The sequence below is a fragment of the Pyrus communis genome, chromosome 12 (assembly GCF_041283825.1).
Source record: "Pyrus communis isolate YQ-2024b chromosome 12, ASM4128382v1, whole genome shotgun sequence".
NCBI classification, from domain to species: domain Eukaryota; kingdom Viridiplantae; phylum Streptophyta; class Magnoliopsida; order Rosales; family Rosaceae; genus Pyrus; species Pyrus communis.
The window spans coordinates 18766997-18794891 of NC_142576.1; the positions used below are offsets into that span (position 1 = coordinate 18766997).

The following is a 27895-nucleotide window of genomic DNA, read 5'->3' on the forward strand; positions in this document are numbered from 1 at the left end:
ACATTTTAGTTTATTTACAAGATTGCCACTCAGATGCTTTAACCAGCATTCTCTTAATTTACAAAATTGCCACGCAGGCTTAAGGACCAATTTTCAGTTGTTCGCTGCATTTCAGCTTTGACTCGACGAGAGAGAGGAGGGGGACATCACGGCTGACAAATTGGAGAAAGACGATCGCTCCCATTTTTTACTCGGAGACAATTGGGTGTGCTTGTGGCGAGCGGAGAGAGGGGGATAGAACGACTACAGAGGAGGGAGACACAGGGCCTAACAGATTGGAGAGAGATGTGAGCTACGGGTTTGGACCGAGTGAGAGAGATATTTAGGTAGGTGCTCTAACAGGATCTATGAGATTTTCTCCCAGTTTAGAGAGAGATGGACAGGGAGAGAGATACAGAGCGGAAAGCATAGGTGTGTGTATTCTTTGGGTCTTCCGAAAACGCTAGAAACCTAAAACATTCTCAGCTGCTCTGCAAGGGGTTGGCGACTTTGATCATGCGTCCTACAGTCCGCATCAATCTCTTCCATCTCTGCTTCGTGATCCCTTTGATTCCTTCAAGAGGTAATTAAATCTCACTTCTTTCTATGATTTGTGCCTTATTCTCACTGTTTTTCTCGAATTGTTTGTTTTTCTTCAATATTGTTGTGTTTCGATCCCAAAATTTTTCGTATTTTAAGGGATCTTATTTCTGGTATCTAATTTGTGGAGGGTTTTTTATCCTTTTAAATGTGGGGTTGTGGGTGTTTTGTCTAGGGAGCAAAATTTATCTGGTTAGGCCTTTTCCCTTTGAAAATTAATAGATGTTCAAATTTGGAACCGTGAATTATTAATTTATCTGTTGTTCCGGTAATTTAGGCACTTGAAAGCGAGGCAATCATGGTTAGATTTCATGTGGTTCATGAAAGACTCAGTCAGGCTTTAGAAGGTTTGCCTGATGAACTTTGCCTATCAGATGAAGTTGAGGAACAGGTATATACATGTATGTCCCTTTTATCCGTTTTCAAGCTAATGCTTCCCATTTGTTATTTCATTTTTTTCACACGGACAGATCTTTTATCGATTCAAACTATTCTCGCTTTGCTGCACACGTTTGATATAAGTCCATCTGGGTTTGACAAGATTCAAAGTACTTCTTATCAAATTGGTCTCACAGACCACTATGAGGAAGACATCCTCCAAACCCTCTACATAACATTGAGGTAAATCCCACCTCTGCTCTACTTCACAAATTATTTGTTATTTCCCGTAATATATTTTGATTTCTAGAACTGTAATTTCAGATTATTGCCCATTCGACTCCTCTCCCACTGCCTCAAGCCAAAACCAAACCCAACTCCAGTCCTCTATAAATCAAACCTCACAAAGTAAAGCACTCTGATTTCGTTTTTTATTTCTGGTCCAATAACCTTAGGTAAAGCGAAGAACTGTATAAATCCTCATGCATGTGGTTTGTTCTTTAGCAGAATCCGAGATTGGAGGTGATAAGTAGCTGGTTTTAGCTTCTGAGGCAGACACTTGAAGAAGGAGCAAAGATGAATGCATTAGTGGCAACGAACAAAAACTTTAAGTTTGCTGCTCGGCTTTTGGGATTGGACTCCAAGCTTGAGAAAAGTTTACTTATACCATTTAGGGAAATCAAGGTAATTTTGCATATAAACTCCCTTATGTATATCCCTTACCTTAATTATAGGTAGATTTCAGACCCTAAAACTAATATGGTTATTGAGTTTTCTCCTTTCGTTGCTTTTGAACTCTATACTTTGGTGCAGGTTGAGTGTACTATACCAAAAGACGATGGCAGTTTGGCTTCATTTGTTAGCTTCAGGGTTCAACATGACAATGCTAGAGGCCCCATGAAGGGAGGAATCAGATATCACCCAGAGGTATATGCATACTTTGTTAAGTTCCACTTCTACAACAAATGTGAATGGTTGTCATATATCAAGACTCATTGCCATGAGATTGTCTTTAATTGTTATGGATCCTTTTATGGAAAACATATGTTGATCCAGATGAGGTGAATGCTTTGGCACAACTGATGACATGCAAGCCGATGGTAGCCAACATCCCATATGTGGGTGCCAAAGGGGCTATAGGATGTAATCCAAGGGAGTTGAGTCTTTCCAAACAAGAGCAACTCACCAGAGTTTTCACGCAAAAGATACACGATCTTATTGGAATCCACACTGATGTTCTAGCACCATAAATGGGGATAGGTCCACAGGTTGAGCAATATTTCTTTGCTGAGTTATATAGTTGCCTGTTTCTCTGTTTCGATTATTTCATCTGATAAGAACTCATAAGTTGCCTATGTTTAAAGCTACTTCATTTGATTGGTGTTCACTTTTTGCACCAGTGTATACCTAAAGTACCATAAAGATTAAAATTTAAATATCTTAACCAAAGACATCCAAGGTATGATGGGTGCATAACTCAAGATTGAAAATCATAAATAAAGGAGAGTGGGGAAATGAGAGGGTGTATATCAAGTTGAAAAGGGTCGACAAAATAGAATGCAGTAGTTACCAGGGTTGTGACATGAGTAAACTTAAAGCCAAATTTATTACCATAGAAGTTTAGTAAATAAACATGCTCATAAAAGGATCAGTCCGTTATGAAATATATATCTTAAGCATCAAAATTTAGGAAGACTGATGCTTGCTTTTTAGCTCTTGAAGTATTGACTTCAGGTGGTTCCACCTTTAGGGCTTGGGTTGGCAATGAAATAGATGAATAATAGCTTGAGTAATTATAAGAGGTAATGTTAGTGGTTAAGATCGATTAACATGCAAAAACTTCCAGTCTTTACAAATGTGAGATTTTTCAGTAGGTGTGTTTTGTAAAACTGTTTTAATCTTTCTTAGAAATATAGCTTTCTCAATTATACAATACATTGAATGGGTGAATTTTTATCTTTCCTGATTGCTGACTTAACTTGGGTTTTATTAAGAGTTTAATTTGGAGTTTAATTGAAGGTTTAATTCAGGTTTGTAGTTGGGGTTTAATTGAGGGTTGTACTTTACTTAGCTTAAATTGCAGAATGTGGTTTTTGCATTGCTATATGAAATTTCCACCACGAACAAATAGCATTTAACACATTTAATCAACTGAATGCTTAAATTCTTCCGTAGGCACCAAATTGGATCAGTGAACAGAATCTCATTTTGATGTTCTATTCACTCAGTTCTTTATGACAAGTTTAAACAAATTTAATTTGCCTTTATATCTGAATGTATTGCAGTCATTCCGTGTTGTATGCCCTTGGCTGAGGCCTCTTGCAGTTTACTCAACATTTCACGTACGCCTTAAGATTTCATATTCTTTGTTGAACCAAATTGGTTTGTGCTAGATTCATCATATTTGTAAATTTTTTTTTTTTTTGGTCCGTCTTTGGTCATTTAGCTAAAATTTCTTTAGATTTGCTCTTTAAATTTGAAAGTCTTTAAGTTTCTAACGGATCTACATTGTTTGCATATTTTATAAATTTGGATCATTCGAGGAAGCAGTTGGTTCCATGCTGTTTTGAGGTATATAATTACGCTGTCATTTTTGTTCAAAGCCTATTTAGGTATCTACTTTTTTTAATTTATTTTTGTGAAGCTTTGATGCTTAGATTTAAAATATATAATTCAATTTTTGTCATTTGAGCTTATATTGGAACTGAGTTTCTTTCTATTTAGTGTGTGTATCTGTATCTATTCATTAATGTGAAGGCTGAGATAACTAAGCATCCATTTGGTCATTTGAGCTTAGAATGGAACTGGCTTTCTTTCTATTTTGTGCACGTATCTGTATCTCTCTATTTATATAAACCTTGAGATAACTGAGCATGTATTTGTACCAAACCCTGTTCGAATTGAATGTTTGGTGTATTTGTTCCAAACGCCATTTGAATTGGATGATTGGTTTATTTTTTCTAAACCCCATTAGAATTGTATTTGCTTGGATGGGCTGTTAGTATAGGGATAGTTAGATTAGGAACTTTGTTTTCGCATTTTGTGATTGGGATCTAATTACAGGTTTTGTGTTGCATGTCTCCATGTTTCAGTCTCTGTCCTCTCTGTGTAGTTAGTTTGGCCTGTTTTTAGATTCTTAAATAGTGCTGCTTAATATTGTTTGTAAGGTTATTTTTATGACTGTGGGAGTAGGGATACTATAGCAAATGAACTTAGAGTTGTGAACAAAACTGAATTGAAAAGTAAGAAAAGTAGTGGGAGTACCTTCATGGGTAAGAATAAGATCGCCATTTTCCCAGTTCTTGGTTGCTGCTGGTATGCTGCTTTGTCTTTCTAATGGATTTTTACGTTTATAGTGGGAGTACTTTCATGGGTAAGAATAAGATCGCCATTTTCCCATTTCTTGGTTGCTTTTGGTATGCTGCTTTGTCTTTCTATTGGATTTTTATGTTTATATTCTGCCACTAAGAGGATTTTATAGTGTTCTAAATCTGTTTTGTAAATGTGCTTAAAGATTGGATATATTCTTCAATATTAGGCATGTTGTTCGAATTGCATATGTGGTTGAAAATTAGGTTCAGCCACCCAACTTCTAGGGAAGCAGAAACTTTGAGAAGATTTATAAGCCCAAGTAGGTCTAATGAGCCTTCAGACCTTACCTATGTGTACTATGTTTCAAGTTTTTAATAGTCATGTTGCAAGAAACTTTGGTTTATTTTATGTTATGTTATGACCCAAGTCAGATGAATTCTTACCCAAGTCACCCTTCAGTTTTGAAAAAATTAAAACCATAAAGTCTTCATGGAACTACCAAGTAGAAATCTCACAAATTTGTAAAGCTAATCAAACGTAGATTAACACTATATAATTTTGTTTGAAGCTCGGGTTTGAATCTATGCTTAATGGTTTGCATTGGTTGCTGTTTTTGCATAATGGTTTGAATCTGTCATGTTCTTTTCTGATGGTTTATAATTGTATATTTGCAAAGATGCATGACTATTAGACCTTCAATTAGAGATCAGCATGATTGCATTGTGATAAGACTAGCTATATAATTACTATTTGCAAATTATTACTTCTGTCATTTAATTAAGGTTGAAGAAGACTCAGGCATGTTGTTAGTATAGATTTACATTTCTTATTACTTTCGTGCAGTATTTGATTATAAGTCATGAACAAGCCAATGTTTTTCAGACTTTACAGATGCCTATGTTCACATATGAATAATTTGGCTTATGGATATTAATGTTGTAAGCACATATGGTAATTGTTCTATGTATGGAATATCTATTTAAGGTCTCATTGGTTAAACATTATCAAAATTTTTGCATATGTCTGAAGTTTAACGAATGCTTATATATACATATAAGATCTGAAAGGGATGCAATTATTTTCTTATTTAGTAACCGCCGTATCTATATATATATATATATGTATGTATGTATGTATGTATATTCCCATAAACTTGATTATATCTTTGGAAAAATGTACGTACCAACTGTCAAAGCATGTATATACCAGTATCCAAGTTGAGCACAACAATGACACCCCATTCTATTCAATCTCACTTATTGATACAACGTTTGATGATCCAATTCACCTATTTTCTCTATTGCAATTTTGTCTCCATGAGCCTTGCACTCACATGCACTTGCACAGTTTGCAGGTCACGTCTTAACCTTAGTTTCTCTTGCCTTAATAGCTTAGTTTGAACTAAGGCAGTATCGGTGAAGTCATTACCTGTGGCTCTCTGATGCTCTAATAGGGTCACCGTCAGCAATGGCAAGAACAAGGTTAGCATAACCAAGTCTCAACTCATCCAGTAGATCTATCACTTGGCCATAATCCAGCAAGGCAACCTAACTTGGAAGAAAGGGAACGGGTAAGGGAGGTATGAGTATGGTTTTTTAGGGCCGATTGCTTTCTTTTGCTCTAATCCTGTCAATTTTTTGGCTGACGTGTTCACTTAATTAAAGGTTTATATTTCCCACTAGGAAGTATCTGGGAAAAGAAACGGGGAAGGAAATAAGTGCTGAAGTAAAGGCTGTTTTCTTTTCTTTTAAATTGTTTAACGTTTACGCTTTTTATTTGTCGAGTTTGTAATTTTGTTCATTTATACCGTGCTTTTGGCATGGTTAATTCTTTAAGTGCAGGTTACCCTATAGACGTTACAATTTAGGTGCTTAGTTGTTTGATAGAAAATCGCTTTGATTCATCGTTTCTTATCGGATAGCTTGATCACTACGCTCTTATTTCAGATCAGAACTCATTTTGATTGCGAGTTTGTTCTGTAAATTTTTTTTTTCCTCTACTATTAATAGCTTACCACATGTGGTAGCAGAGTGATTGCGTTGGTAGCTTATGTATATAAGTGAATTCAGATGACACAATGAGTTTGATATTCAAAAAAATGTCTGTTGGTTCAGTTTTTTTAATCTTTAAAAATTGTCGAATCAATTTGAATATGCAATTTCATGTTTATTGTCAGGTAAATTGCTGTTTTTTTTAGGTGATAAAAAGTATAGAGTTTGGTTGTGTAAATTTGTATAGTGTTATACATTTCGCTCGGTTGACAATTTGATAATGGCTGAAGTGCATTCTTTAATCAAATGTGTTTTCTTTCCTCAATTGTAAATGTCTTTTTGGTATTTTGCAGATTGAAACAAAGTGAAAGCTTTTTTTTACTGTGAATTTTGCAACTGCTACCTTGCTGCTTTGGTAAAGTCTATCAATTAATTTTGGCTATAATTTTAGGGTATTGAGTTGAATGCATATGCTACATGGCATAGGTTTAACATGATTAGAACTTTAATATCATGATGTGTGATGCTAATTAAGCACAATATGAGTATCTGTACCAAGAAAGACGTGAGCATCTAACGGATCTACTTTCTTTGCAATTTCAATTTGGGAATTGAATTTATTAACCAAATTACGATCCTTTTAAAAATTTAGAAAAGAGCATGTTAAAAGACCAATTTTCTTTACAAGAACTTGAATACAAAGTAGAACATCGGTGAAAACGAACCAACAACGATTATGGTAATTTAGTAATTTAAACATAAATCAGCTTTGAGAGTCATAGTCACCCATTGTCGGTTTTCCTTGCGAGCATATTTCCTACCCAAAGTTTCCCAAACTGTGTTGTCAAACTGCTACATCAGCATATCTTTCCAACTTCTAATAGTGTTTGGTCCCCATACTTTCCACAATTCGTTTTGGATCTTAATAATAGCTGCTATATTGCTTGGAATTGTCAATGATTTCAGTTTTTCGTTTTCTTTTCTTTTTGGAAAGCATGAGTATGAAGTTTGATCACTGAGTTTGACAAATAAATATATTGAACTTTTCAAATAGACTTTAAATTTATCCCATAGATTTTCTCCTTTTCTTTTTCTGATTGTTGTTGCCATGCTGAGAAAAAAAATTATATTAATGGCTGTTCATTTACCCATGTAGTATTTCATACTTATTCTGATCTCCATGGGTTCTTTAAATGGTGTGGTTTCTCAATCAGTTAACAGTTTTTAAAAATTCAAACAACATTATAGTTCTAAGCGTAATCATTTGATTAGTCTGCCTTTTAGCATGATTCCTAGAGACCAAAGATCTAACCATGTAGAAGGCCCAACTATATAGTTTATTTCTATTTGCACCTAGGAGGCTTTCATTTCAGTAAAGCCTTTCATTTCATTTCAGATTGGTGAAGCAGCACTCATTTGCTTTTATATATTAATTTTGTTGTATTTTCAATTTTTTTTTTTTTTTTGGGCTTTTTTCCCATCTCAGATGAGTCTCTATATACATGCACTAATGATTGCAACGTGTTACAACGGTGTATTAACTTTGGTGTGTTCTTAACTGATGTGTCCAATTTTGTTTTCACTAATTATTATAAACATTAGGGAAATTTAAAGCCAAATATCAAATTTTAAGAATTTTAACTTGCAGCCATTTTTGTTGGTTTCTGTAAAGATTCTACTGGTTTTCTGTTATAAATTTGTCTCTATTAGATTATTGTTTTTCAATTTAAATTTTACTCTTTTCCAACTTAGGGTGCTTCACTGAATAAATGATACAGATTTTTCTTGAAGTCATTTCATTGTTTGTTTTTCTTTGGAGGATTGTTGTGCTTCGGTTGGTACCATTCAGGTCTGTCCATTTGTCAATCGGCACTGCTCATTTTTGTGAATATGTGGCAAGCCATTGGTGATGCAATCTGTCTAGGCAAAATAGAGATCGTCTTTTAAAGTTAAACATGGTCCACTTTCTGCAAAAAAAAATTTGGCAAAATGGTTAACCATCTGCTCGCAAAAACTAATTAGTGACGTCTTGATCAACCTGCACAGATTGCTATCTGGCCACTGAGCATTATGTTTGGGGTATAGGGTGCATTTTCTATGGTATAGGGTGTCCGAGAGAAACGGTTTCTGAATTAGGTCTGTTTGGATTTCAAGGATTGCGTTTAGGATTTTGTTTGTAAGATTTGCAGAGAGATGAGGGTGTTTCAGTTTGTATGTTTAATGTTCTGAAACTTGCCCTTTATTTGGTAAACTTTCACAGATTGAGTCCGTTATACAATCACAATTTAAGTTAATTTTATTGTAACTGTTTGTTTGCACTTCAAATTCTTAATCTCAGTCTTACTGCTTTTTTGCAGTTTAGATCGCGCTCACATCGTAGAATAATAATCTGCTCTTGCTGCTGCCTTTAATCAAGGGGTCCTGAGCCATTACGTTTCAATCAAGCCTTTGGTATGTCCTAAACTTCAATACATTGTTTCCCCATGCTTTCCATTTCAGACAAAGCGATTTTATCATTTTTAAAATGACTATTTGGTTATTTTGGCTTATATTATACGTTTGTTCTAAGCTTTGTTTCTCATTCTTCATTATATTTGTAACCTCTAATTCTCCAGAGGTCCGATAGTTCTTTCTTTCACTATCCTTTCGTAGTTCCGTCAGCTTTGAATAATTTGATCGGTGAGACAAAACGTTTCCAGCTCTTTTTTGGAAATCAAAACATTGACTTCGGGAAGACTGACTTCATCGTTCATGGACTACTCCAAAACCAACCGCTCTCAAGCCCAACAATTGCCTTAGTCACACCACAAACACCTGCTACCACCGCAGGAAAACAAATTATGACTGAAGCAACCCCCAGCCCATTGACACCTTCCCAGCGACTATATCAACCCTAATCAGCTACACCCACAAATACTTCAAAGAGAGCATTGTTTCCTGATCAAACAAACAAATTTGACAGGTAAAGTTTTCCTCTTTCTTATTGATCTCATATGTAAATCTTACAAACTATGTGTCTCTTGGGTATACAAAAATGTATTGCTACTCATTAAAAACCTTCACACTACTATTTCGTCACTCTTACATTTCTCTCTAACCTTTTAAATTTATGCCTTGATTCACAGCAAAAAGCCTCGCAACGAGCAAACACGAGACAACCAATTCTGCCAAAATCGCTAGAGAATTTCACAATCTGGTTGTCCCCAAAATTGAACCAGCAGACAAAGTGCCAATAGCCACACTCAGAACAAAATCTCAAACCAAAAAAACCAAAGAAAGTAAATTACTATTTGTTTTTCACGCATACACCTACATAACAAACATCATACTAGCAATTATTAAACTATCATTTATATTCTTTGCTATAGTGCAGAAGATGTCCTTTGTCACAAAAAATGAATGCCGCAATCTCCGATTGTTGTAGGGCGTTCTACATGTTTTTAGCTTTCAACATTTTTGCTTTAAGACTTAGCTGTTTGAACAAGAACGAAACACTTTTTTTCTTTTTTGGTTCACTACCGAAACAGATAACTCACCTACAAGCCATATATTTTGCCGTCTTAACTGCAAGGCCAAAATATGTATCGGCTGCATGTTACATATGTTTCTTACGGAAACAAACGTCCTGCATGTTTTTTGCTTTGCACGTTTGTTGTTGAAAAATGCTAAACTAAAAACAAAATAGTTTTTATGTTTTTTGTCAACTATTCAGACATGTGCCTAACCTACAAGATATATATTTTCCCACCTTGACTACAGGGGCAAGATTTGTGTTAACTACATGTTACTTCTGTTTATTAGGAAACCAAAACGTTATGTTTTATCCTGTTCATCGTACAATGTCTTTCAAAACCAGCTCAAATTAATGTATATAAAAACAAAGCTACATATCTTACCAACCCATTTGCTCATCTATCCCTCACTTCATTCATGATTGTATTGAATTATTCAGGTAAAATGTATCTTATTTATGGAGTTCAATGTGATGCATTCAAGTCCCGCAACAACGTGCGGGCACTTTTTCTAGTGGCCTCTAATATCAGAGAAAATACCTGCCAAGAAAAGAAATTAAAATATTAGGCATACGAGTGCAAGCTTATAGAAACCTTGTTTTTGTACACTTTCTTCTCCCTTTAATAATGGTTTGTTTCTTATCCAGAAAAATAAAATGAGCAGGTCAATGATACTCACATGTGCAAAATGCTAATCCTATGGTCTAAAGGCTAACTGAGTTTTTAAGTGTAAAATCCCTAATTTCATTGCATTTGAATTGACCACAGGTCGTTACTTGTTAAACTTAATGTCTCCTTGTACATTTTGGGAACTTGACAACTTAAAGAAGTGCTCCTAAAAGCAAATTACACAATATCTACTAAAAACTTAGAGAATGGACTTAATTAGTCAACAAACAGTGCCTCACACTTAAATATTAAAGACCAAAGAGAGAAAACCAAGCCAAATTCTTCAAAATTCGTTGGCACACATGCTTCATTGGCTCAATTGAATGTATAATGGATACTTAGATACAACAATTCGAACAATTGTTAGAGATTGATATAAGCCTCCAAACTTGAAAAAAATTGAAACTTTAAGAAAGCAGAACCTGTTTTCCTTCATATTTGTGATGTTTCAATTAGCTTATCTCATTATCACTTGATTCATTAGTTCTAAAGGAAGTTCTAATCACTACAAAAACAGTTTAATAACAGTTGATTATCTCTAAAACAAAGAGGGAAAAAATTGAAATACTATCTGTACTCAAATTCCCAAATGTGTAACACATGGTTGTAACCTACCTTGATTTCAAAATTTAAAATTTGACACAAAAATGAAATTTGGAATGATTAGCAGGGAAATAAGAGAGAGAAGTGTGAGCAAATACACCCATGAGGCCTTCGAATCCAAGAGCGAATATACCCATGAGGCCTTCGGATCCAAGTTCGAAGCTGGAAACGGCAGAGGTTGCGAACCCAGAGCATGGAAGAAGCGGGAATGATTTCCCTCTGTGCTGCCTCATGCACGTGTCTTCTACTATTCATCCAAGCATTGACTGTGTCAACTATTGGGCAGTGGGTAATCTTAAAACTGATATAATCATAAAGAAATAACTTTGTTCAATTTTTGAGGATCTTAGCAACATGTCTTTTGTTTCATGACTTCTCAACAATATGTGATGTTAATTTTGAATCATGTCTCTATTTTAGATTGAGAGAGAGATAGAGAGAGAGAGAGAGAGAGAAAGAAAGAGAGGGCATAATTTAAGTGGGAACTATCTCAGGCAATTTTCCTATCTGCCAAATTGTTAAGACAAAAAAAAAAAAAAATCAATCTTCGATATAGAAAACATCCAGAGCTTATAAAAACCATCAAATCAAAGTTATGCTTTTTTATGTGCTTGTTTGCAACACGACATATTTATTGCTTTCCAGGGTATAAATGGCTATCAAGCAAAATGAAAAAGAAGTTAAAGACTTTCAACAATGGAGAGCATTATCAAATGAATAGGGATGAAGATCACAAATCAAAAGTATAAAGAATCTAGAGACAGAAAGAGATACAGATTGAAGAACAAGAGAGAAAAAAGTCTTTCTGTGTATTTTTCATTAACCACCAATGTAACAATACAAGACTATTTATACTACTGACTTTGCTTACAGACTAAGCTAACTGAATTACATAATCTTCTAACAAGTGTCACCATCTGAGACTTAAGCTAAGTTCTTTATATCTTTACATCCCCCTCAATCTCATGCTTATGGGAACTAAGCATGAGATTGGAACAATGATGAACAAACAATGAATTAGATAGAACCTTTGTTAGAATATTAGCAAATTGCTCTTTTGATGAGACATGCTGCACATTGAGATCACCTCTGGCGACTCTTTCTCAAACAAAATGGTAGTCGATCTCAATGTGTTTAACTCGAGAGTGGAAAACAGGATTGGAGGATAAAGCAATAGCTGAAATACTGTCACAGTAGATCATTGGTGCTGTAAACAAAGGAACTTGAAGATCACAAAGAAGTTGTCTGATCCATGACAACTCTGCAGCAACAATAGCTAAAGCCCTATATTCAGCTTTAGTATAATATCTGGACACTGTGTGTTGCTTCTTGGAAGCCCAAGAGATATGACTTAAACCAAGATAGACTACATAACCAGAAGTGGACTTGCGATCATTAGGGTCTCTTGCCCAATCAACGTCACTATAGGCTTGAAGATGCAATTTTCCAGGCTGAAAATGAATACCATAATTGATTATGCCACTAAGATATCGCAAAATCCGCTTAACTGTAACAACATGACATTCTATAGGTTGCTGCATAAACTGACAACACTGATTGACAGCAAATGCAATATCTGGTATGGTGAATGTCAGATATTGCAAAGCACCAACAATGCTTCTGTATTGTTCTGGATGTTTATAAGGCTTGCCATCATCCTTGATCAACCTATGGGAAGGAAGACATGGAGTTACACAGGATTTAGAGTCCTGCATATCCATTTTGTGTAACAAATCTTGAGTATATTTGGTCCGTGAAACAAATAGCTCTGAAAACTGATATGAAATTTGCAAACCCAGAAAATAATGCAACTGACCCAAGTCATTCATGTCAAATTCCTTAGTGAAAGCCAATATAAGATCAGAAATAAGAGATAAATCACTACCAGTTCTGATGATATCATCAATATAAAGCAACAATACTACCATACCAAGTGAAGAAGTCTAAACAAACAAAGATGGATATGCAAAAGAAGCTTTGAACCCCAAGCTAGGTAGAAAGCTAGTAAACTTTTCATTACAGGCTCTGGGAGCCTGTTTTAACCCATATAATGATTTGTGCAACTTGCATACATAATTTGAAGGATATGCAGTACTAACAAAGCCAGGAGGTTGAGCCATGTACACTTTTTCATTAAGAACACCATGGACAAAGGCATTCTTGACATCTAATTGTCTCAAAGACCACTGAAATTGTGCAGCAAGTGCTAAGATCAACTTGACAGTAGTGGGTTTTACTACAGGACTGAATGTCTCACTATAATCAATGCCTTCCTCTTGGCTATACCCTTTTGCAACTAACCGAGCCTTATGTCAGACTATGGAACCATTAGGATTCTTTTTAAGTCTGTAAACCCACTTGCAGCCAACCAAATTCTTCTTTGAATGAAGGGGAACTAGAGTCCAAGTTTGTCGAGCATGAAGAGAATTGATCTTTTCTTGCATAGCAGCCTGCCACTTTACTACTTTACAGGCAAATTTGAACGAACCTGGTTCAATAAAAGAAGGATCCCCAGAAGTAACAGAAGCTGAAAAGCTTTTCTCTTGGATATCCCACTTTTAGAGTGAGTTTGCATAGGGTGTAAGTTAACTAGAAGAACTGGATGAACAACATGTAGACTTTCAGGTAGGAAGTCAAAATCCACAGGTATAGGTGATTGTGTAGTAGTAACATGTGACATTGGTATAGGATTAGAGGTTCTCAAGAACTCTGAGGCACTAGGAAGTGTTTGCAAAGAATCTGAGGCACTAGGGGTTGAAGTCAAAAGATTTTGAGGCACTTGGGGTTGAGGAGAATGTTGATGGTGATGGATAAGGAATAATGGTGTTATGAATGGTAACCTGTGCAGGTGTAACAGATGGTGGAGAATGTGTAAGACTTTGTGAAACAGGTGTAACTAATGTCAAGGTAGGATATGGAAAACTAGACTTATCAAATAAGACATGCCTAGACATATAAAGTCTTCCCAAAAGGGGATTATAACATATATAACCCTTGTATTGACCAGCATAGCCTAGGAAAACACATTGAGCAGTTTTAGACTGTAATTTGTGATAATTATGTTGCCTAAGAAGAGGAAAACAAGAACACCCAAAAACCTTTAAATGTGTTAAAACTGGTGGTTTACCTACAAATAGGTATAAGAAGACTGCATAAACAGGGTTTGACATGGCATTCTGTTAATTAAATAAACAGAAGTAGCACAAGCATGAAACCAAAATTGAGAGGACATTTTGGCAGTTTGAAGTAGGGTAATGGCAGTCTCAACAATGTGCCTATGCTTTCTCTCAGTAAGACCATTATGCTCAGGTGTATAATGACATAATTTTGGGTGAGAAATTCCTTGTTCAAGCAAAAATTGTTTAAATTTGTTGCTAGAATATTCACCTCCACCATCGCTTTGAAATTTTTTAATAGAGATAGAAAACCGAGTAAGTATATAGGCATGAAATCGCACAAACACTTTGAACACCTCACTTTTATTCATTCAAGGAAATATCTAGGTGAACCTGGTACATTCATCATCATTATGTATGATTTCTAAGGGTTGAACAATTTTATTTGCTGGATATGGAAATGGAAGTTTAGTAAACTTCCTTTATAAACAAGATATACAAACACGTTTTGAGTGGTCCAAAGAAAAAAGAACCTGTGACTGATGTAACATTGCAGAAACTACAACATTGGACGGGTGTCCTAATCGTTAATGCCACAAATTGGACTTGACTTGGTGACCAAGAAAGCAATGTTACTGCTTGGACAAGTGAGGTGCAGGAACGTTGACAACTTGATTGAGAATGTGTTGTGGTATGTAAAAGGGTATAGGATATAAGCCACCTCTACATAGTCCCTGAAAAAGTACCTTCCCTGTGATCTTTTCCTGAATCCAGAAACAAAATTCATCACAAATAAAACGACATTTGTTGTCCTTACACAACCTATAAATGGATAGGAGACGTTGAGATAATTGTGGAACATGCAGTATTTTCTTTAATTGAAAAGCATATTTGGGAGCATGTAGAGTGGAAGAACCAACATGAGAGATGGTCAAACCTGAACCACTAGCAGTAATGATTGAATCAATGTCAGTAAAAGAAGCTACAGTGTTCAGAGAGGTAAGATCAGAAGTCATGTGAAAAGTTGCTCCTGTATCTGCGACCCAAAATTGTTCTTGGGGAGCAGAGGGTTGATAATTGGCATGCATTGCAGTAAGATTTGAAGATGGAGATCTCCCTTGATAAAAGTAATTAGCTCTGTGACAACACTGCATTGCAGAATGCCCAAACTTGCCATATATTTGACACTGAATAGGAGAACAAGTCACTGTTGTAGATGAGTGTCTTTGAAAACAATCAGCAGCAATGTGCCCTTTTTTGTTGCAGATTTGACAAATTGGAATGTCATAACCATGATCAGGACAAGTGGAAACATGTGGTTGACCCCTTGCTGGACCAAGAATACCAGCACCACCATTAGGAGAGCCATTGTTAGAGAATCGAGGATGATTACCATATTGATTTCTCCCCTAGCTCTGCCTCTGTAATTGTAACTCCTATAGCCTTCGGGATTAAAAGAGTTGCTATTACCATTATAACCACCAGCATTATAATTCCCAACATTGTGAGTATAGCCTCTATTGGTACCATTTTGAGAAGAAGAGTTGCCATGAATCTCAGACTGAAACTGAGAACTATCAGACTGAAAAGAACTATTTTTACTTGATGACCCTTCATCAAGCATCAGAAGTTTGCCCTTCTCCTTTGCCATCATCGCAGACATGAACGAATAAGTAGTGGGAGTGGCTTCAACAATAGCTTCTTCTACAATTAGTTGTGCTCGAAAATCAATGTAATAACATCTTCCCTGCCTTTAATTACTATCCTAAAAGTATTGTATTATGCAGGTACTCCTTTAAGAGCAAGAATGACAATATCATCATCATAAAAAACAACACCAATTGTAGAAAGATGATCTCTAACATCTTTGATCCTATGCAAGTATTGAGAGACTGAATCATACCTTTTCTTATATTCTGTAATTCAATTTTCAACTGAAAGATACAAGCCTTTGTGATAGTATAAAACATATCCTTCAAGTTTTGCCACATTTCATGAGAATTAGTGCAGCCAATGATACAAGACATGACAGTAGTAGACAAAGTGGCAATGATTAATTGCATCAAAGCATGATCATGCATTTTCCAGATCTGAAATGCCTCAATTTCAACACCTGCCTTATCAGAACTTTCATCAAATCGAGATGGACAACATTGTGTGCCATCAACAAAGGCAAGTATGCCATGACTTTCAAGAAGAAGAACCATTTGATAACTCCAAACAAGATAGTTTGTATCATCAACCTTAACAGTCACATTATTCAACACAGTAGAAATTAAACTAGTAATAGGATTTGCATAATCTGTAATTGAGCAACAGTCACCATGCTTTCATAATTCTTGATGAGAAAAAAGGATATCACAGAAGAAAATCTTGAGAAAAACCTAAAATTAGGGTTTCAAATTATACTGAATCTTGAAAAAACGAAGGAAGAAGAACAAATTGTAGAGAGATTTGCAAAAAAATTACGAAGACTTTCAATTACACAATTCGTCGAACACTTGGTGCGCACACTTCCAAGATGCACCAATTTGCACAAGTGCATAGAGAAGAAGATCGCAATCAATCAAGAACACCAAAAATTCAACACAGAACAAGTAAATTGCATCAATAACATGTAGACCAATTTAATAAAATAATAAATTAATCATAAAAATAATGATTCAAACGTAATACTCCCTGATTGAAGATGAACAAACTCTCTTTAACACAGCTTAAGAGCGTGCTGATAACGTGTTGTAAGCCTATTTGACTGAAGAATTAGAGAGAGAGAGAGAGAGAGAGAGATAATGCAGCAAGCATTGCGTGATCTTTGAGGTGTGTTTGTTCACCACATTGCGCTTTTATTTATAGTAGCAGGAAATGTTAATTCCTTACCCCCATAGGATTACGACTCTAATAGGATAATATCTAAAGTATAAAATATGGTAGAATCCCATAAAAATTTCTTGAGATTTACACAATCATATTTCTAATCTAATTAGGACTGCAACAATAGATACTAATTTCGTCATTAAATATCCATGTCCAATCATAAAAAACATTGATTTTTGGAGTTGTTCATGATAAGTAAATATCATAAATTGGTCCAATGAAAAAAGAAAAGGATGACAAAAGCAAATACAACAATCGCTGTCAAATAATTCTAGAACTTGCGACAACAAAATTAGAGCATTGAATTTAAAAAATTAATGATGTTGCATGATCTTTTGATCTCTCCTATAAGCACCATTGAATTTTCATTGATTTTGGTTTAAAACTTTTGAACTTTCTCATATAATGCAACTTTTGTAACTCTTTAAAGTAATGAGTTCGGTGAAAATACATATATATTATACAATACTATATTATACGATACATAATGTGTGTTATTCGGGTCAGATTCAGAGTTAGATACAGATCAGAAACCCTTATAACAATAACCAAATAATATTTCCAGTTTTCCCATATCCAAAATATACTCGAATCATCATTCCAAATTCGTTCCATTAACGCGGTTATTGGGTTTAAGTGTTTGAATTGCCATCCTTAAATGTGTCACTAATGAAAAATAAACACTTTAATGCTTAAGTAATAATCTAATCATCAACAACTATTGATTTACAAAATTTGAGGTAAAATTTTTCCAATAATAACTTTGGGATTAATAATTCGCCCAACAAATTCCGAAAGCATTTTTTTTTTTTTGGAAACATTCCGAAAGCGTTTATCTGCAGTTTTTACGGTGCCTGTTTAAATTTCGTTTCGTTAGGGCTTTGAAGAAGTCTTAAACCCTTTCCCTCTCTCGGAGAAGCCATGGCGACGGAGCAAAACATGAGTAGCTGGACCGATCTGCTCCACTCCTCCACCAAGCTTCTCGAACAAGCGGCGCCTTCCGCTCAGTTCCCTCCGCTACAGGTTCAGCTCCTCCCATTTCTTCTCGTTTTACTTTTCATTTGTTTTGTTACCGAGAAAACGAAGGGAATTTGACGACTCGGTGAGAAATTTCTAGTGTTAGGGTTCTCTAACAATTGAGGAAGTAGTTAATCCGCTTAGTCATTGTCAATCCACTGTTCAGATTTTTGCTGTGTTTCTGTAATTGCAGTGTTTGGTTTCCTAGAAAATTCGGGAAAAGAAAGGAAAGTTCATTTTGTAGTGTTTGATTTTCATTATTGGGAGTTTCGATAAATTTGTATTTTGGATGATTCATTACTCAAATTTGAGCATACAGTTATCTTCAGCCTGATGCGATTATAAAGGTTCGCTGCGAATGCACTTAATTTGTTAATAAGGACTCAAAATTAAGTTCTTTTACTTTAGTAATAAGGTTCAACTTATTAGTGTTCCGCAAATGGGAATGCAATACTGAATGGAAATTTATGTTTGTGACTTTTTCTCTCGTATGCGGTATTCCTTGACTGAAAATGTATAAATGTCTATTTGAATGAGATGTTCTTTTGAAAACTTTCTTCTCATTGATGAAACACTTGTGTGAGGAAGAAAACTAGCAGGATACAAATAGCGAAGTTCTTATCTTGTTTTATTGCTGAAAAATGCTGAGATAATATGAGTTTTTGAATCTTTTAATAGTCCTTTCTTAGTTCAGCCAATTCAACAAATTTATACATTTATATTGAAATTTTTAGGTTCTCTTTTTTATTTTCCATTTATGCTTATTAGGCAGCTGAAAAAACCCTATGGAAAGCAATAAATTGGGACTTCAACCCTTTTGAATTTTAGTTATGAGTCTCACATTATTTGTTAAATAAATAAAAATAATTAATTGTCAAAGAGGACATAAAGAACCACTCATTTATGCCCAAAAATAGCGGTCAGGTTCAACCCTCCCTCTCTCACTCCCCACTCTTGTTCACAATCTTAGCAAGGCATTCAGGCTATGATCCTGACTACAAACAGTAAAACTTTCTGTATATTATAACAATGAGATCAAAAGGAGATATACTTTCTATGGATCCAGTTATCTTGTTTTTATGGGCTCTGTTTTGATATATTTATCTTTTCAGAGAAATTTAGATCAGTTAGAAACATTATCTAAGAAACTCAAAGCAAAAACCCTACGAAATGAGGCTCCTCAACAATCCGTTGCTGCCACAAGGTACTAGAATGATTTCTGTCTCAAAAATATATTGTATTTCTCAGATTCACTTTCCTTCATGTTGATAAATCTCTTCTTTTCATAAGTCACTTTAATTCTAGTTGCTCTTAAAATATAAGAATGTGAATCAAAACTTGATATTGCAGATAAGTTTGAGGGTATATATCAAGTTCTGTTCTGTGTTTTGTGTCCGGTGCTTAATTTATTAGGTAGTATATGTGTTCAACTTTATCCTATTCATTTTTACAGGCTTCTTGCACGTGAGGGACTAAATGCAGAGCAGCTTGCACGCGACCTTAAGTCCTTTGAATTGAAGGTACTAATAGGATCAATATCTACACATTCTACTTTTTGTAGAAATGTGCGTCATCAGAATTTTTCTTGAAAATTGTCAACTGTACTAAATCATTTGATAATTCAATTTGGATGCTACATTTTAAAACTTTCTTTGTTTCATGAATCTCAAGGCATTTCCATGTGTTCAACAATATTTGTAAGAGAGAGAGCTAAGTAGTAGAACTATGTCAAAGAAGAATTAATATTGAGAAGAATCTCCTCATATACTAACACACGAAGTTCATTTATTGTCTAAGTCCAATAGTGATCAAGGAATTCTTAGCTCAAAATTAACTGTATTTGCTTTGAGTTATTTTCTTAGGTGAAGTCAATGGCTGCTTAGAACTCCTGGGTTTATACCTCTAGAGAACAATTTTCTTGCAATTTTCTAGATTCTTAAATACTTTCTCATTCCTCATCCTGTTATACTAATTTATTTCTGTTGTTTTCCCTTTCTTCATTAAAAGACAACATTTGAAGATGTTTTTCCGTCTGAAGCAACAACTGTTGAAGAGTATCTGCAGCAGGTAGATTTAACTCTATAACTTTTTACTAATGATCTGATTAGATTGCTGTATGTTTCTTTCATTACTTTAACATTGGGTCCTCCCTGATCTTCTGAAAGATGATTTTATTTGATACATGCTTTAAATCTTGTGGGGTAACACGATGGAACTAATGTAATAGACATTAGAAACTATGCATTTATTTAGCGAGATTTTCTTATAGAAAATTTGGCTATTAATGTCGGTATTACAAGATGGAACTCCAACATATACAACTATTCATCATGCCTGTTGCTGGTTAATTATTATTTTGCGTCCTTACATATTGACTGGACTCAGGTTTTGTAATTAATGTAATGAAGTACGGATAAACTGAATGTTGGACCATTTAGATGAGTTTTATATTTTTATCAAATTATGTTTTCATTCTCTAAAGTAAAAATCTACATACATTTGTTTTATTTACTCTCCAAGAAAACATGCTTGTGTTTTGTTTTTGAATATTTGTCTTTGGGGCATCTAACGGTCCTTCATACAGAGAAATTATATTTCCATCTATAATTGAGATAAATTTGTGTTTCATTATTTTTCATTTTCTTAATTTTCTTTCTTTATGACTTTGTTTTTTGGTCAGCTAATTTTCTTTTTTATTTTTTTTATTTTTATGATGTCTGAGTTTTTATTTATTTATTGTGATGTCTGAGTGCAGCTAAAAAATTTGACCAATGATTTATATGGCCTTACGAATTTGCCTTCTTTTGGATACCATATAACGTTGTTAGAGACATGCGTTTAATTTTTCATTGGTGTATGAGCACGATCTATATAATATGGTTGCACGCATTTGTTTTCTTTCATACTTTAAAATGCTTTGTTTCACTTTTCTAGGGCCTACCTGTTCTGATTTCTAGAGATTGATGGTGATTCCTTGACCTTAATGTATACAATTTTTTTCCTGATTAGGTCCATCAAATGGCAATGGTCTCAGCTCTCCAAGAAGCTCAGAAGGATAACCTTAGAAGTTTTAATGATTACATGTTAAAGGTTTTGGAGGTTAGTGTACCCCAATGGATTTTTGTGATATCATATTCACTGGGTCTCCCTTGTTTAAAATTTTACTAGTTTTTATTTATTTATTTTTATATATGGCCGCTCTCATGGCTGTGTATGCTCTGATATCCTTGGAGAATCATTTTAATTCCTTCTTTCTGTTGCTTTTTAGTTATTGTTGGACAAAATAATGAATGATTGCAAGCTGCTTCAGTTTAAAGATCCTGTTGCCTTAGTTTTGACAAAAAGTAGTTACTTAGAGAAGGAAAAGAATTGGCATGAAAGTGTTTTAAATCAGTTGGATGATTATTTACACTCATTCTATGTTCAAAGTTGGTTATGGCGGAATTTGATATTTGTCAGGAGGATTGGCAAAAGGAAAAACGTGATTTCCTTCAAAGCTTAAGCCAGATTTCGACATTACCCAGGACTAACATGACTTATACTAGCAGCAGTGGTAGTCGTTCTGGTCAAATAGCATCTATAACTTCTAGCCGTCAAGTGTCATCTTCTCCATCTAGCATGGAGCTTGTACCTTTAGCTAGCAAGCCCATCCGTGACAAGAAAGCCTCTGTCTATGCTGAAGTTGTAAAAATTCTGAACAACGCAAGGCAGCATGGATTACCATTTAAAGTAAGTTTTTCTTTTTTAATGTATGATATTGTGAGGAATCTGAAATTATGAGCTTAAAGGAAGTTTTTCTCTTAAGCTTAAAATTCTTTTTCTATCATATTTTGAGGAATCTGAAATTATGAGCTCGAGTGAATTTGATCATGCTCCATTGTTTGATAAATACCCAAGAGTCTGCTTCGAATTATTAAACTATAATGCAATGGCAGAGTATGCATACTTGACTTGAATGCATTCACCTTTCAGTTTGGTGGGCTTTGTCCTTCTACAAATTTTATTTGATGCGTGTGATGTTACGAAATAATGAGATTTGCTGTAAATGTTTGCTGTTAATTTATTTTCTTTTCATTAGCCTGCTACAGCTTTCAAGGGTGCTTATGAGAGTTTAGGCCTTGATGGATCTGGTGGAAAATCAGTTAACATGCAGAAGATATGGCACCTTCTTCAGGTATACTTGTAGACATGTGCTTTTCTAATCTGCTGGATGTTAGCATGTATTTTTTTTTGGAGGTCTCCATAGCTATATTCATTAGATAATGAACAGTTGACAATCTGATTCTCATTATGTTAACAGACATTGATGGGTGAAGATCTAACCCTACCGCATAGTGTTTCAAAAAGAATGTCATTGGTTATTGGGGCAAGGCGGCACCTAGAATGGGGCCATGAAAAATACATCATGGATACAATTCAAAGTCATCCGGGCCAGGTACTAAATTTTTTTCTGTATGTTGGTTGTGAAACAGATTAATACATGTGTTTTTATTTGCTTGGTCCCAATGGTTACATGCTATCCTTTTGTTACTTTCTTGGACTTTCTGCTCTATAAATTCTATCGGGACAATTATACTTCTGCAGCAACTTTTTCCTTTGCATTGTCTGTTAACACATTTCACTTTTCATCATAACAATCATAATTCATGGTCACCTCTTGATCTCATTGCAGGCCGCCCTTGGAGGAGGAGTTGGAAATTTACAAAGAATCCGTGCCTTTCTTCGGGTTTGTAATCATATTTTTCTTTAAACTTTGATACCATTCATGTTTTACGCGCTTTGTTATCCTGTAGAATCTTTATCATGCAATTCAGTATTTGTTTGTTTCTGCAGATTCGTTTAAGAGATTATGGAGTTCTAGATTTTGATGCAGGCGATGCTCGCAGGCAGCCTCCTGTTGATACCACTTGGCAGCAGGTCTTCAGTTTTTGTCTTTTACATTTCTTACAATTTCCATTCTTGTTTATGTCGACCTTATTTATGAAGATGTACTTCAAATTCAATATAACTAATATATCAGCTTACAAGTTGTATGTACACATTTCATAAATCTGAATCATCCCTTAGATCAAATTGTAGGTATGTCATTTGATCATTTTTTTTGTGTGACAAAGTTTTTATGTAGACTAAGGGCATGTTGAAAATCAAATGTTTAGACGGAACTTTGCCTGTATGCATTTGTTTAGATCTTATGTCAGAGTCTTCTCATTGCCCTTGTCTTCAATGCTACGAAAATGTTTGCTATGTATATAGGATCAAGAATCCTATAGGAACTTGTGCCCTTTTGATCCTTGAGGCTATCTTGCGCTGATGGAGATATTCATTCTCTCGTATGGCAGTGTCTCATTTGTTTGTTGGTGTTAAATTCTATTTGTTCGTAACACTGTTTAGGCCTTCTACTATCTTTTTACCTCTTGTTATTCATTTAGTTGTTTTAAGAATTTGGAGAAGGCGCAATGATTTATTGAATGTATCTTTGGGTCGTTCATTCCCTGTTATTGTAAAAGGAGTAGTAATTTGAAAGCAGAAAATGAATCTCTAATAGAATGTTTAACTGCTCCCTTTGTTCCCTTCCAAAATTTCTTTATTAAAATTAATTGGACATATATCGTAGTTTTTATTGTGAAATAGTCATCCAAAGAAGTTGATTTTCACTGAGTTCTATTATTATATGTGGCAGATCTACTTTTGCTTGAGAACTGGGTATTACGATGAGGCAAGATCTGTTGCTCTGTCATCTCGTGCTTCACACCAATTTGCTCCTCTGGTAAAGACTTTTGCATATGCATATAATGTTATAGCAAATGCAGTGCCTTAGTCATGCTTCATTTTTGTACAGCTTACGGAGTGGATTAATACTGGAGGTATGGTGCCTGTGGCGATTGCAGCTTCTGCTTCAGAAGAATGTGAAAAAATGTTAAGAATGGGTGATCGTGTGGGCCGAGCTGCATATGACAAGAAAAAGTTGTTATTATATGCTCTTGTATCTGGTTCTCGTAGGCAAATCGACCGCCTACTAAGAGATCTACCAACCCTTTTCAACACTATAGAGGATTTCTTGTGGTTCAAATTGTCTGCTGTAAGAGACTGCCCTGGTGGAGCTGCACCCATTGTTATGAATGAGAGCTTGGTACCATACACATTGGATGATTTACAGATGTACTTAAATAAATTCGACCCATCATATTATACAAAAAATGGGAAGGACCCCCTTGTGTACCCATACGTTTTGCTTTTAAGCATCCAGTTGATACCGGGCGTGGTATACTTGTTCAAAGAAACTGGAGATGAGGGATATAACGTTGATGCTGCCCACATATCAATTGTGCTAGTGGACCATGGGTTCCTTTCTGAAGGTGCTGGCGCTGGACAGAAAATGGGCGTGATGGATGCTTACGCAGAGGCATCAAGCATAATCAGGCAGTATGGATCTGTATATTTACGTCTTGGTAATCTATCAGTGGCATTAGAATATTATGCACAAGCTGCTGCTGCGGTTGGTGGTGGGGAGTTGTCATGGTCTGGAAGAGGCAACGTGGACCAGCAAAGGCAGAGAAATTTGATGCTGAAGCAGCTCCTTACAGAGCTGTTGTTGCGGGATGGTGGGATCTATCTACTACTTGGATCAAGAGGTGCCGGAGAAGAAGGTGAATTGGGGCGATTTTTGACTGATGTAAAAACAAGGCAACAATTTCTTCTTGAAGCTGCACACCAATGTCAGGAAGCTGGGTTGTATGAAAAGGTAATATTTTTTGCCCTGCTTTCCATGCTTTTAGTTTGCAAGTTTTGTATGGAGAAGTTGCAAGTAGAACTAATCCTCTTTCCTGTTTACACTAGTTATTTATTTAAATATCTTCTTCCTGTTCCATTTATATGCTGTTTTGATGGTTTCAAACGGACATTAATTATTACTCGTTGTTCAGTTCTTATTTTTTGGCCTTGGTGATGAATTTAATCCTTTTCCGTCAGAATAGGGCCTAGTACCAGTGTACTACTTAGGAGTGGATTCTTTTAACCACAAATTTGGATAATTGATTTTAATCTTAATTCTGCCATCTTCAAATGTTAATATATTTTTTTCTGTATTAGTACTTCCTTCTTTGTATGCTGTTTCTTTCTTAATAAAAAAATATATATTCTGATGCTTTAATTGCTTTTGCTCTTTTCTTGAATCTTGTGTTCTCCCTCTCTTCTCTGTCCATTCAGTCTATAGAAATTCAGAAACGAATAGGAGCATTCTCGATGGCATTGGATACTATTAACAAGTGCCTCTCTGAAGCAATTTGTGCCCTTTCACGTGGTAGATTGGATGGTGAGAGTCGAACTGCTGGCCTCATTCACTCTGGAAACGAGATCTTGGAAATGCATAAATACTTTCCTGATATCAGGTCATTTTGACACTCAACATCTTATGTTTACTCTGAACTTCAGCTAGGTTGAATAATGTTTCTGTTTATACTGGTGCTAATTTTGATGGATACTGGTAATATAAATAGTTGAGCACGACAGACCTTCATGTAGAGGTGGTCTTTTAAACTGAGAATTCTTTGAATATGTAAATCTAATTTCGATAAGTGCGGAAATATGATTGAAATAAACATGTCTTTCTATCCACACACGTATTTTTACTTCTCATACACCCATCTCAATTTTCGGCCGTCCAACCGAATGAATCGAAGAAGATCAATGGCTAAAAATTAACAAGGGTGTGTGAGAAGTAAAAATGGGTGTGTGTATAGCACTATCCTATTTAAATAGTTTCGATTTGGAGTTTTTCCTACTTTTAGATTGTAACATCATCAAGAACGTGAAGTGCATACAAAGGGTCGTGTTTATTTTGTAAGGAATATAAATTTGGAAACTGTATCTTTTGATGGATTTTCAAATCATACCGTACTTACTCTTTTCAGATGATTTCTGATAATCTTTCTGTGTATGCAATTTTTCTGACGCAAGAGTCATTTGAGTGTACTGTGCAGTCCTCAAGAGACGGAAAGTGTTTCAGAGCAGTCCATTGTTTTAAGACAACTCGAGGCCGTACTGTCAATCCATAAGTTGGCAAGAGGAGGCCATTACGCTGATGCCTTAAGGGAGGTTGCCAGGCTTCAATTTCTTCCCTTAGTTCCTGGGACACCAGATGTTACCACTGATGTCTTCCAGAATTTATCTCCACATGTCCAAGCCTGTGTTCCAGACCTCTTGAAGGTCGCCCTCACTTGTCTGGACAACATGGTGGATTCTGATGGGTCTCTACGTGCCTTGAGGGCTAAGGTATTCTTTTTCCACCACCCAAAATAAAAGACCTTAATGAGATCCTTATCCATGCCTGTTTTCTGTTTTGGTAAAAAATAATGCAATTCTCTGTTTGATTGTTAAAATTAAGGCGTGACTTGGGATACTCATAAAGTTGATGGATTAGAAGCTTAATTATATTGAAATCATCTTCCGTTACATATGTATTGTTGTCTGTTTCATGATGTATCCTGTCCATTGGGTTTATGCAGATTGCTAGCTTCATAGCAAACAATTCCAATAGGAACTGGCCTCGTGATTTGTATGAGAAAGTTGCGCGGAGCTTGTGAAGCCGATGAACCACGAGAGATGGAAGACACCTGTACGGTTTGGTTGATAGTACAATGCGTGTTACCAATTGTAAAAGACAATCTGAAGTAGCAATTGTACTTTGATGAGTGAGTTGTTAATTTGATATTAGCGGTTTCCTCTGTTTTGAAATCAACTGGGCTACCTGAAGTGAGATGGGTCTGATTTGTCATGTGGAATATGAGCACCAAAGTCACTCTCATTCCCAATTTTATAGCGAACGTTTGGAAAAAAGTGACCCTTATTTTGTACTGATCTCTTTCTGCTACGTCGAAAAGATTTGAATAACTAACGGGTAATGTTAGGGAGACCTAAAATTTAAACCAAATTTGTGAACCAAATGACATGGTGGTTGACGATTGGATTATTACTTAAGTGTTGATTAATGTGCTTATATCCTATTGGTGATATATCATTTGGTTTGTAAATTTAATTTACAAATTTGGTGGTACATTATTTGGTTTGTACATCATTTCTCATAAGTTAATATTATTCTCGTGGAGCGTCTCTAATTAGCTCCCGAAATGAGCTCCTAGGTAAAATTTAAAGGATAATCGTACGATATGAGGAGCGGCAGGGAGTGATGCGCCTCCATTTTCTTGGTCTGATAAATCCACAACCTTTTTAAGCTTTTATATACTCCAGCTTAATTTGACCATTTCTATTTGACTTATTTAATCGGATGGTAGAAATAAAAAGCGGTGTGTGATAATCTAAAAAGAGTGTAAAAATCATTTCCCTTGTCAAATTTGATGGATTTGAACGACCATAATGCATTTTAAAAAAGAATTACGATCAGCAAATTGATTGATTACCAACAAAACTTAAACAAGCACTAAAAACATAATCTAGTGCACAAACACACAATTAGATAATGAAAAATGGAGCAAGTGGCTTGTAGCTCAGTTGATTATTAACATTCGCCTTTGCATCTGAGGTCCTGTGTTTGAATCCCAATTCTCAAAATTTATTGTAGATTCTTGTGTCGTTTATCTAAAGAAGATAACAAGATGGAAATTAGAACCTTGCACTGCTGGGATGAAACGAATTTGGAGAAGAGGTCAGAGTTGAGTGACCAAATGCAACCGCAAGATTGATTGATTGAGTGAGCGGGTAGTGTTTTCTTTATGCTACGTGCGTTTGGTTTTTCAAAAGTTTACTTATTTATTTTGGAATTAACTTGACTCCTCAACGGATGAGGAGAAGTTACCTCCTCAATATGCCTTATCAATTTATGAAATTT

The 27895-nt window shown here is 35.3% G+C and overlaps 2 protein-coding genes and 1 long non-coding RNA gene across 6 annotated transcripts; all 3 read left to right on the forward strand.

Annotated features, from left to right (window-relative positions):
* Nucleotides 1–129: 129 nt before the first annotated feature.
* LOC148692438 (glutamate dehydrogenase 1-like) lies at nucleotides 130–2085 on the forward strand. Of its 2 annotated transcripts, XM_088682040.1 has the most exons (5): nucleotides 130–562; nucleotides 857–970; nucleotides 1465–1641; nucleotides 1771–1884; nucleotides 2014–2084. In XM_088682040.1, exons 3-5 carry the CDS (start codon nucleotides 1534–1536, stop codon nucleotides 2020–2022), a joined length of 231 nt encoding a protein of 76 aa, XP_088538166.1. In that variant the 5' UTR covers nucleotides 130–562; nucleotides 857–970; nucleotides 1465–1533; the 3' UTR covers nucleotides 2023–2084. The 2 variants fall into 2 exon arrangements, with proteins under 2 accessions (XP_088538166.1, XP_088538167.1); XM_088682041.1 differs by lacking the exons at nucleotides 130–562; nucleotides 857–970 and adding an exon at nucleotides 1255–1365 and having other exon boundaries at nucleotides 2014–2085.
* A 1382-nt stretch (nucleotides 2086–3467) lies between these two features.
* LOC148692439 (uncharacterized) lies at nucleotides 3468–10429 on the forward strand. 3 transcript variants are annotated; one of them, XR_015953965.1, is made up of 6 exons: nucleotides 3468–3528; nucleotides 5617–5839; nucleotides 5934–6000; nucleotides 6614–6675; nucleotides 8618–8711; nucleotides 9386–10429. It is a non-coding gene; the product is annotated as an uncharacterized LOC148692439 (long non-coding RNA). The 3 variants fall into 3 exon arrangements; XR_015953967.1 differs by lacking the exon at nucleotides 9386–10429 and adding an exon at nucleotides 8876–9379; XR_015953966.1 differs by lacking the exon at nucleotides 9386–10429 and adding an exon at nucleotides 8913–9378.
* A 7049-nt stretch (nucleotides 10430–17478) lies between these two features.
* Nucleotides 17479–26903, forward strand: LOC137745892 (nuclear pore complex protein NUP93A). The gene is made up of 15 exons (XM_068485925.2): nucleotides 17479–18057; nucleotides 19164–19255; nucleotides 19505–19571; nucleotides 20059–20118; nucleotides 21061–21150; nucleotides 21511–21780; nucleotides 22130–22225; nucleotides 22352–22486; nucleotides 22724–22777; nucleotides 22885–22968; nucleotides 23732–23818; nucleotides 23891–24793; nucleotides 25258–25439; nucleotides 26031–26322; nucleotides 26556–26903. The coding sequence occupies exons 1-15, from the start codon at nucleotides 17956–17958 to the stop codon at nucleotides 26631–26633; spliced, it is 2592 nt and encodes an 863-aa protein (XP_068342026.2). The 5' UTR covers nucleotides 17479–17955; the 3' UTR covers nucleotides 26634–26903.
* The last annotated feature ends 992 nt before the right edge of the window (nucleotides 26904–27895 follow it).

Coding starts and splice junctions, on each gene's coding strand:
- LOC137745892 (XM_068485925.2), top strand. CDS start 17,956: ATGGCGACGGAGCAAAACATGAGTAGCTGGACCGATCTGCTCCACTCC. Junction 18,058..19,163: donor CTCAGTTCCCTCCGCTACAG/GTTCAGCTCCTC, acceptor TTATCTTTTCAG/AGAAATTTAGATCAGTTAGA. Junction 21,151..21,510: donor ACATGTTAAAGGTTTTGGAG/GTTAGTGTACCC, acceptor GATATTTGTCAG/GAGGATTGGCAAAAGGAAAA.
- LOC148692438 (XM_088682040.1), top strand. CDS start 1,534: ATGAATGCATTAGTGGCAACGAACAAAAACTTTAAGTTTGCTGCTCGG. Junction 1,642..1,770: donor TACCATTTAGGGAAATCAAG/GTAATTTTGCAT, acceptor ACTTTGGTGCAG/GTTGAGTGTACTATACCAAA.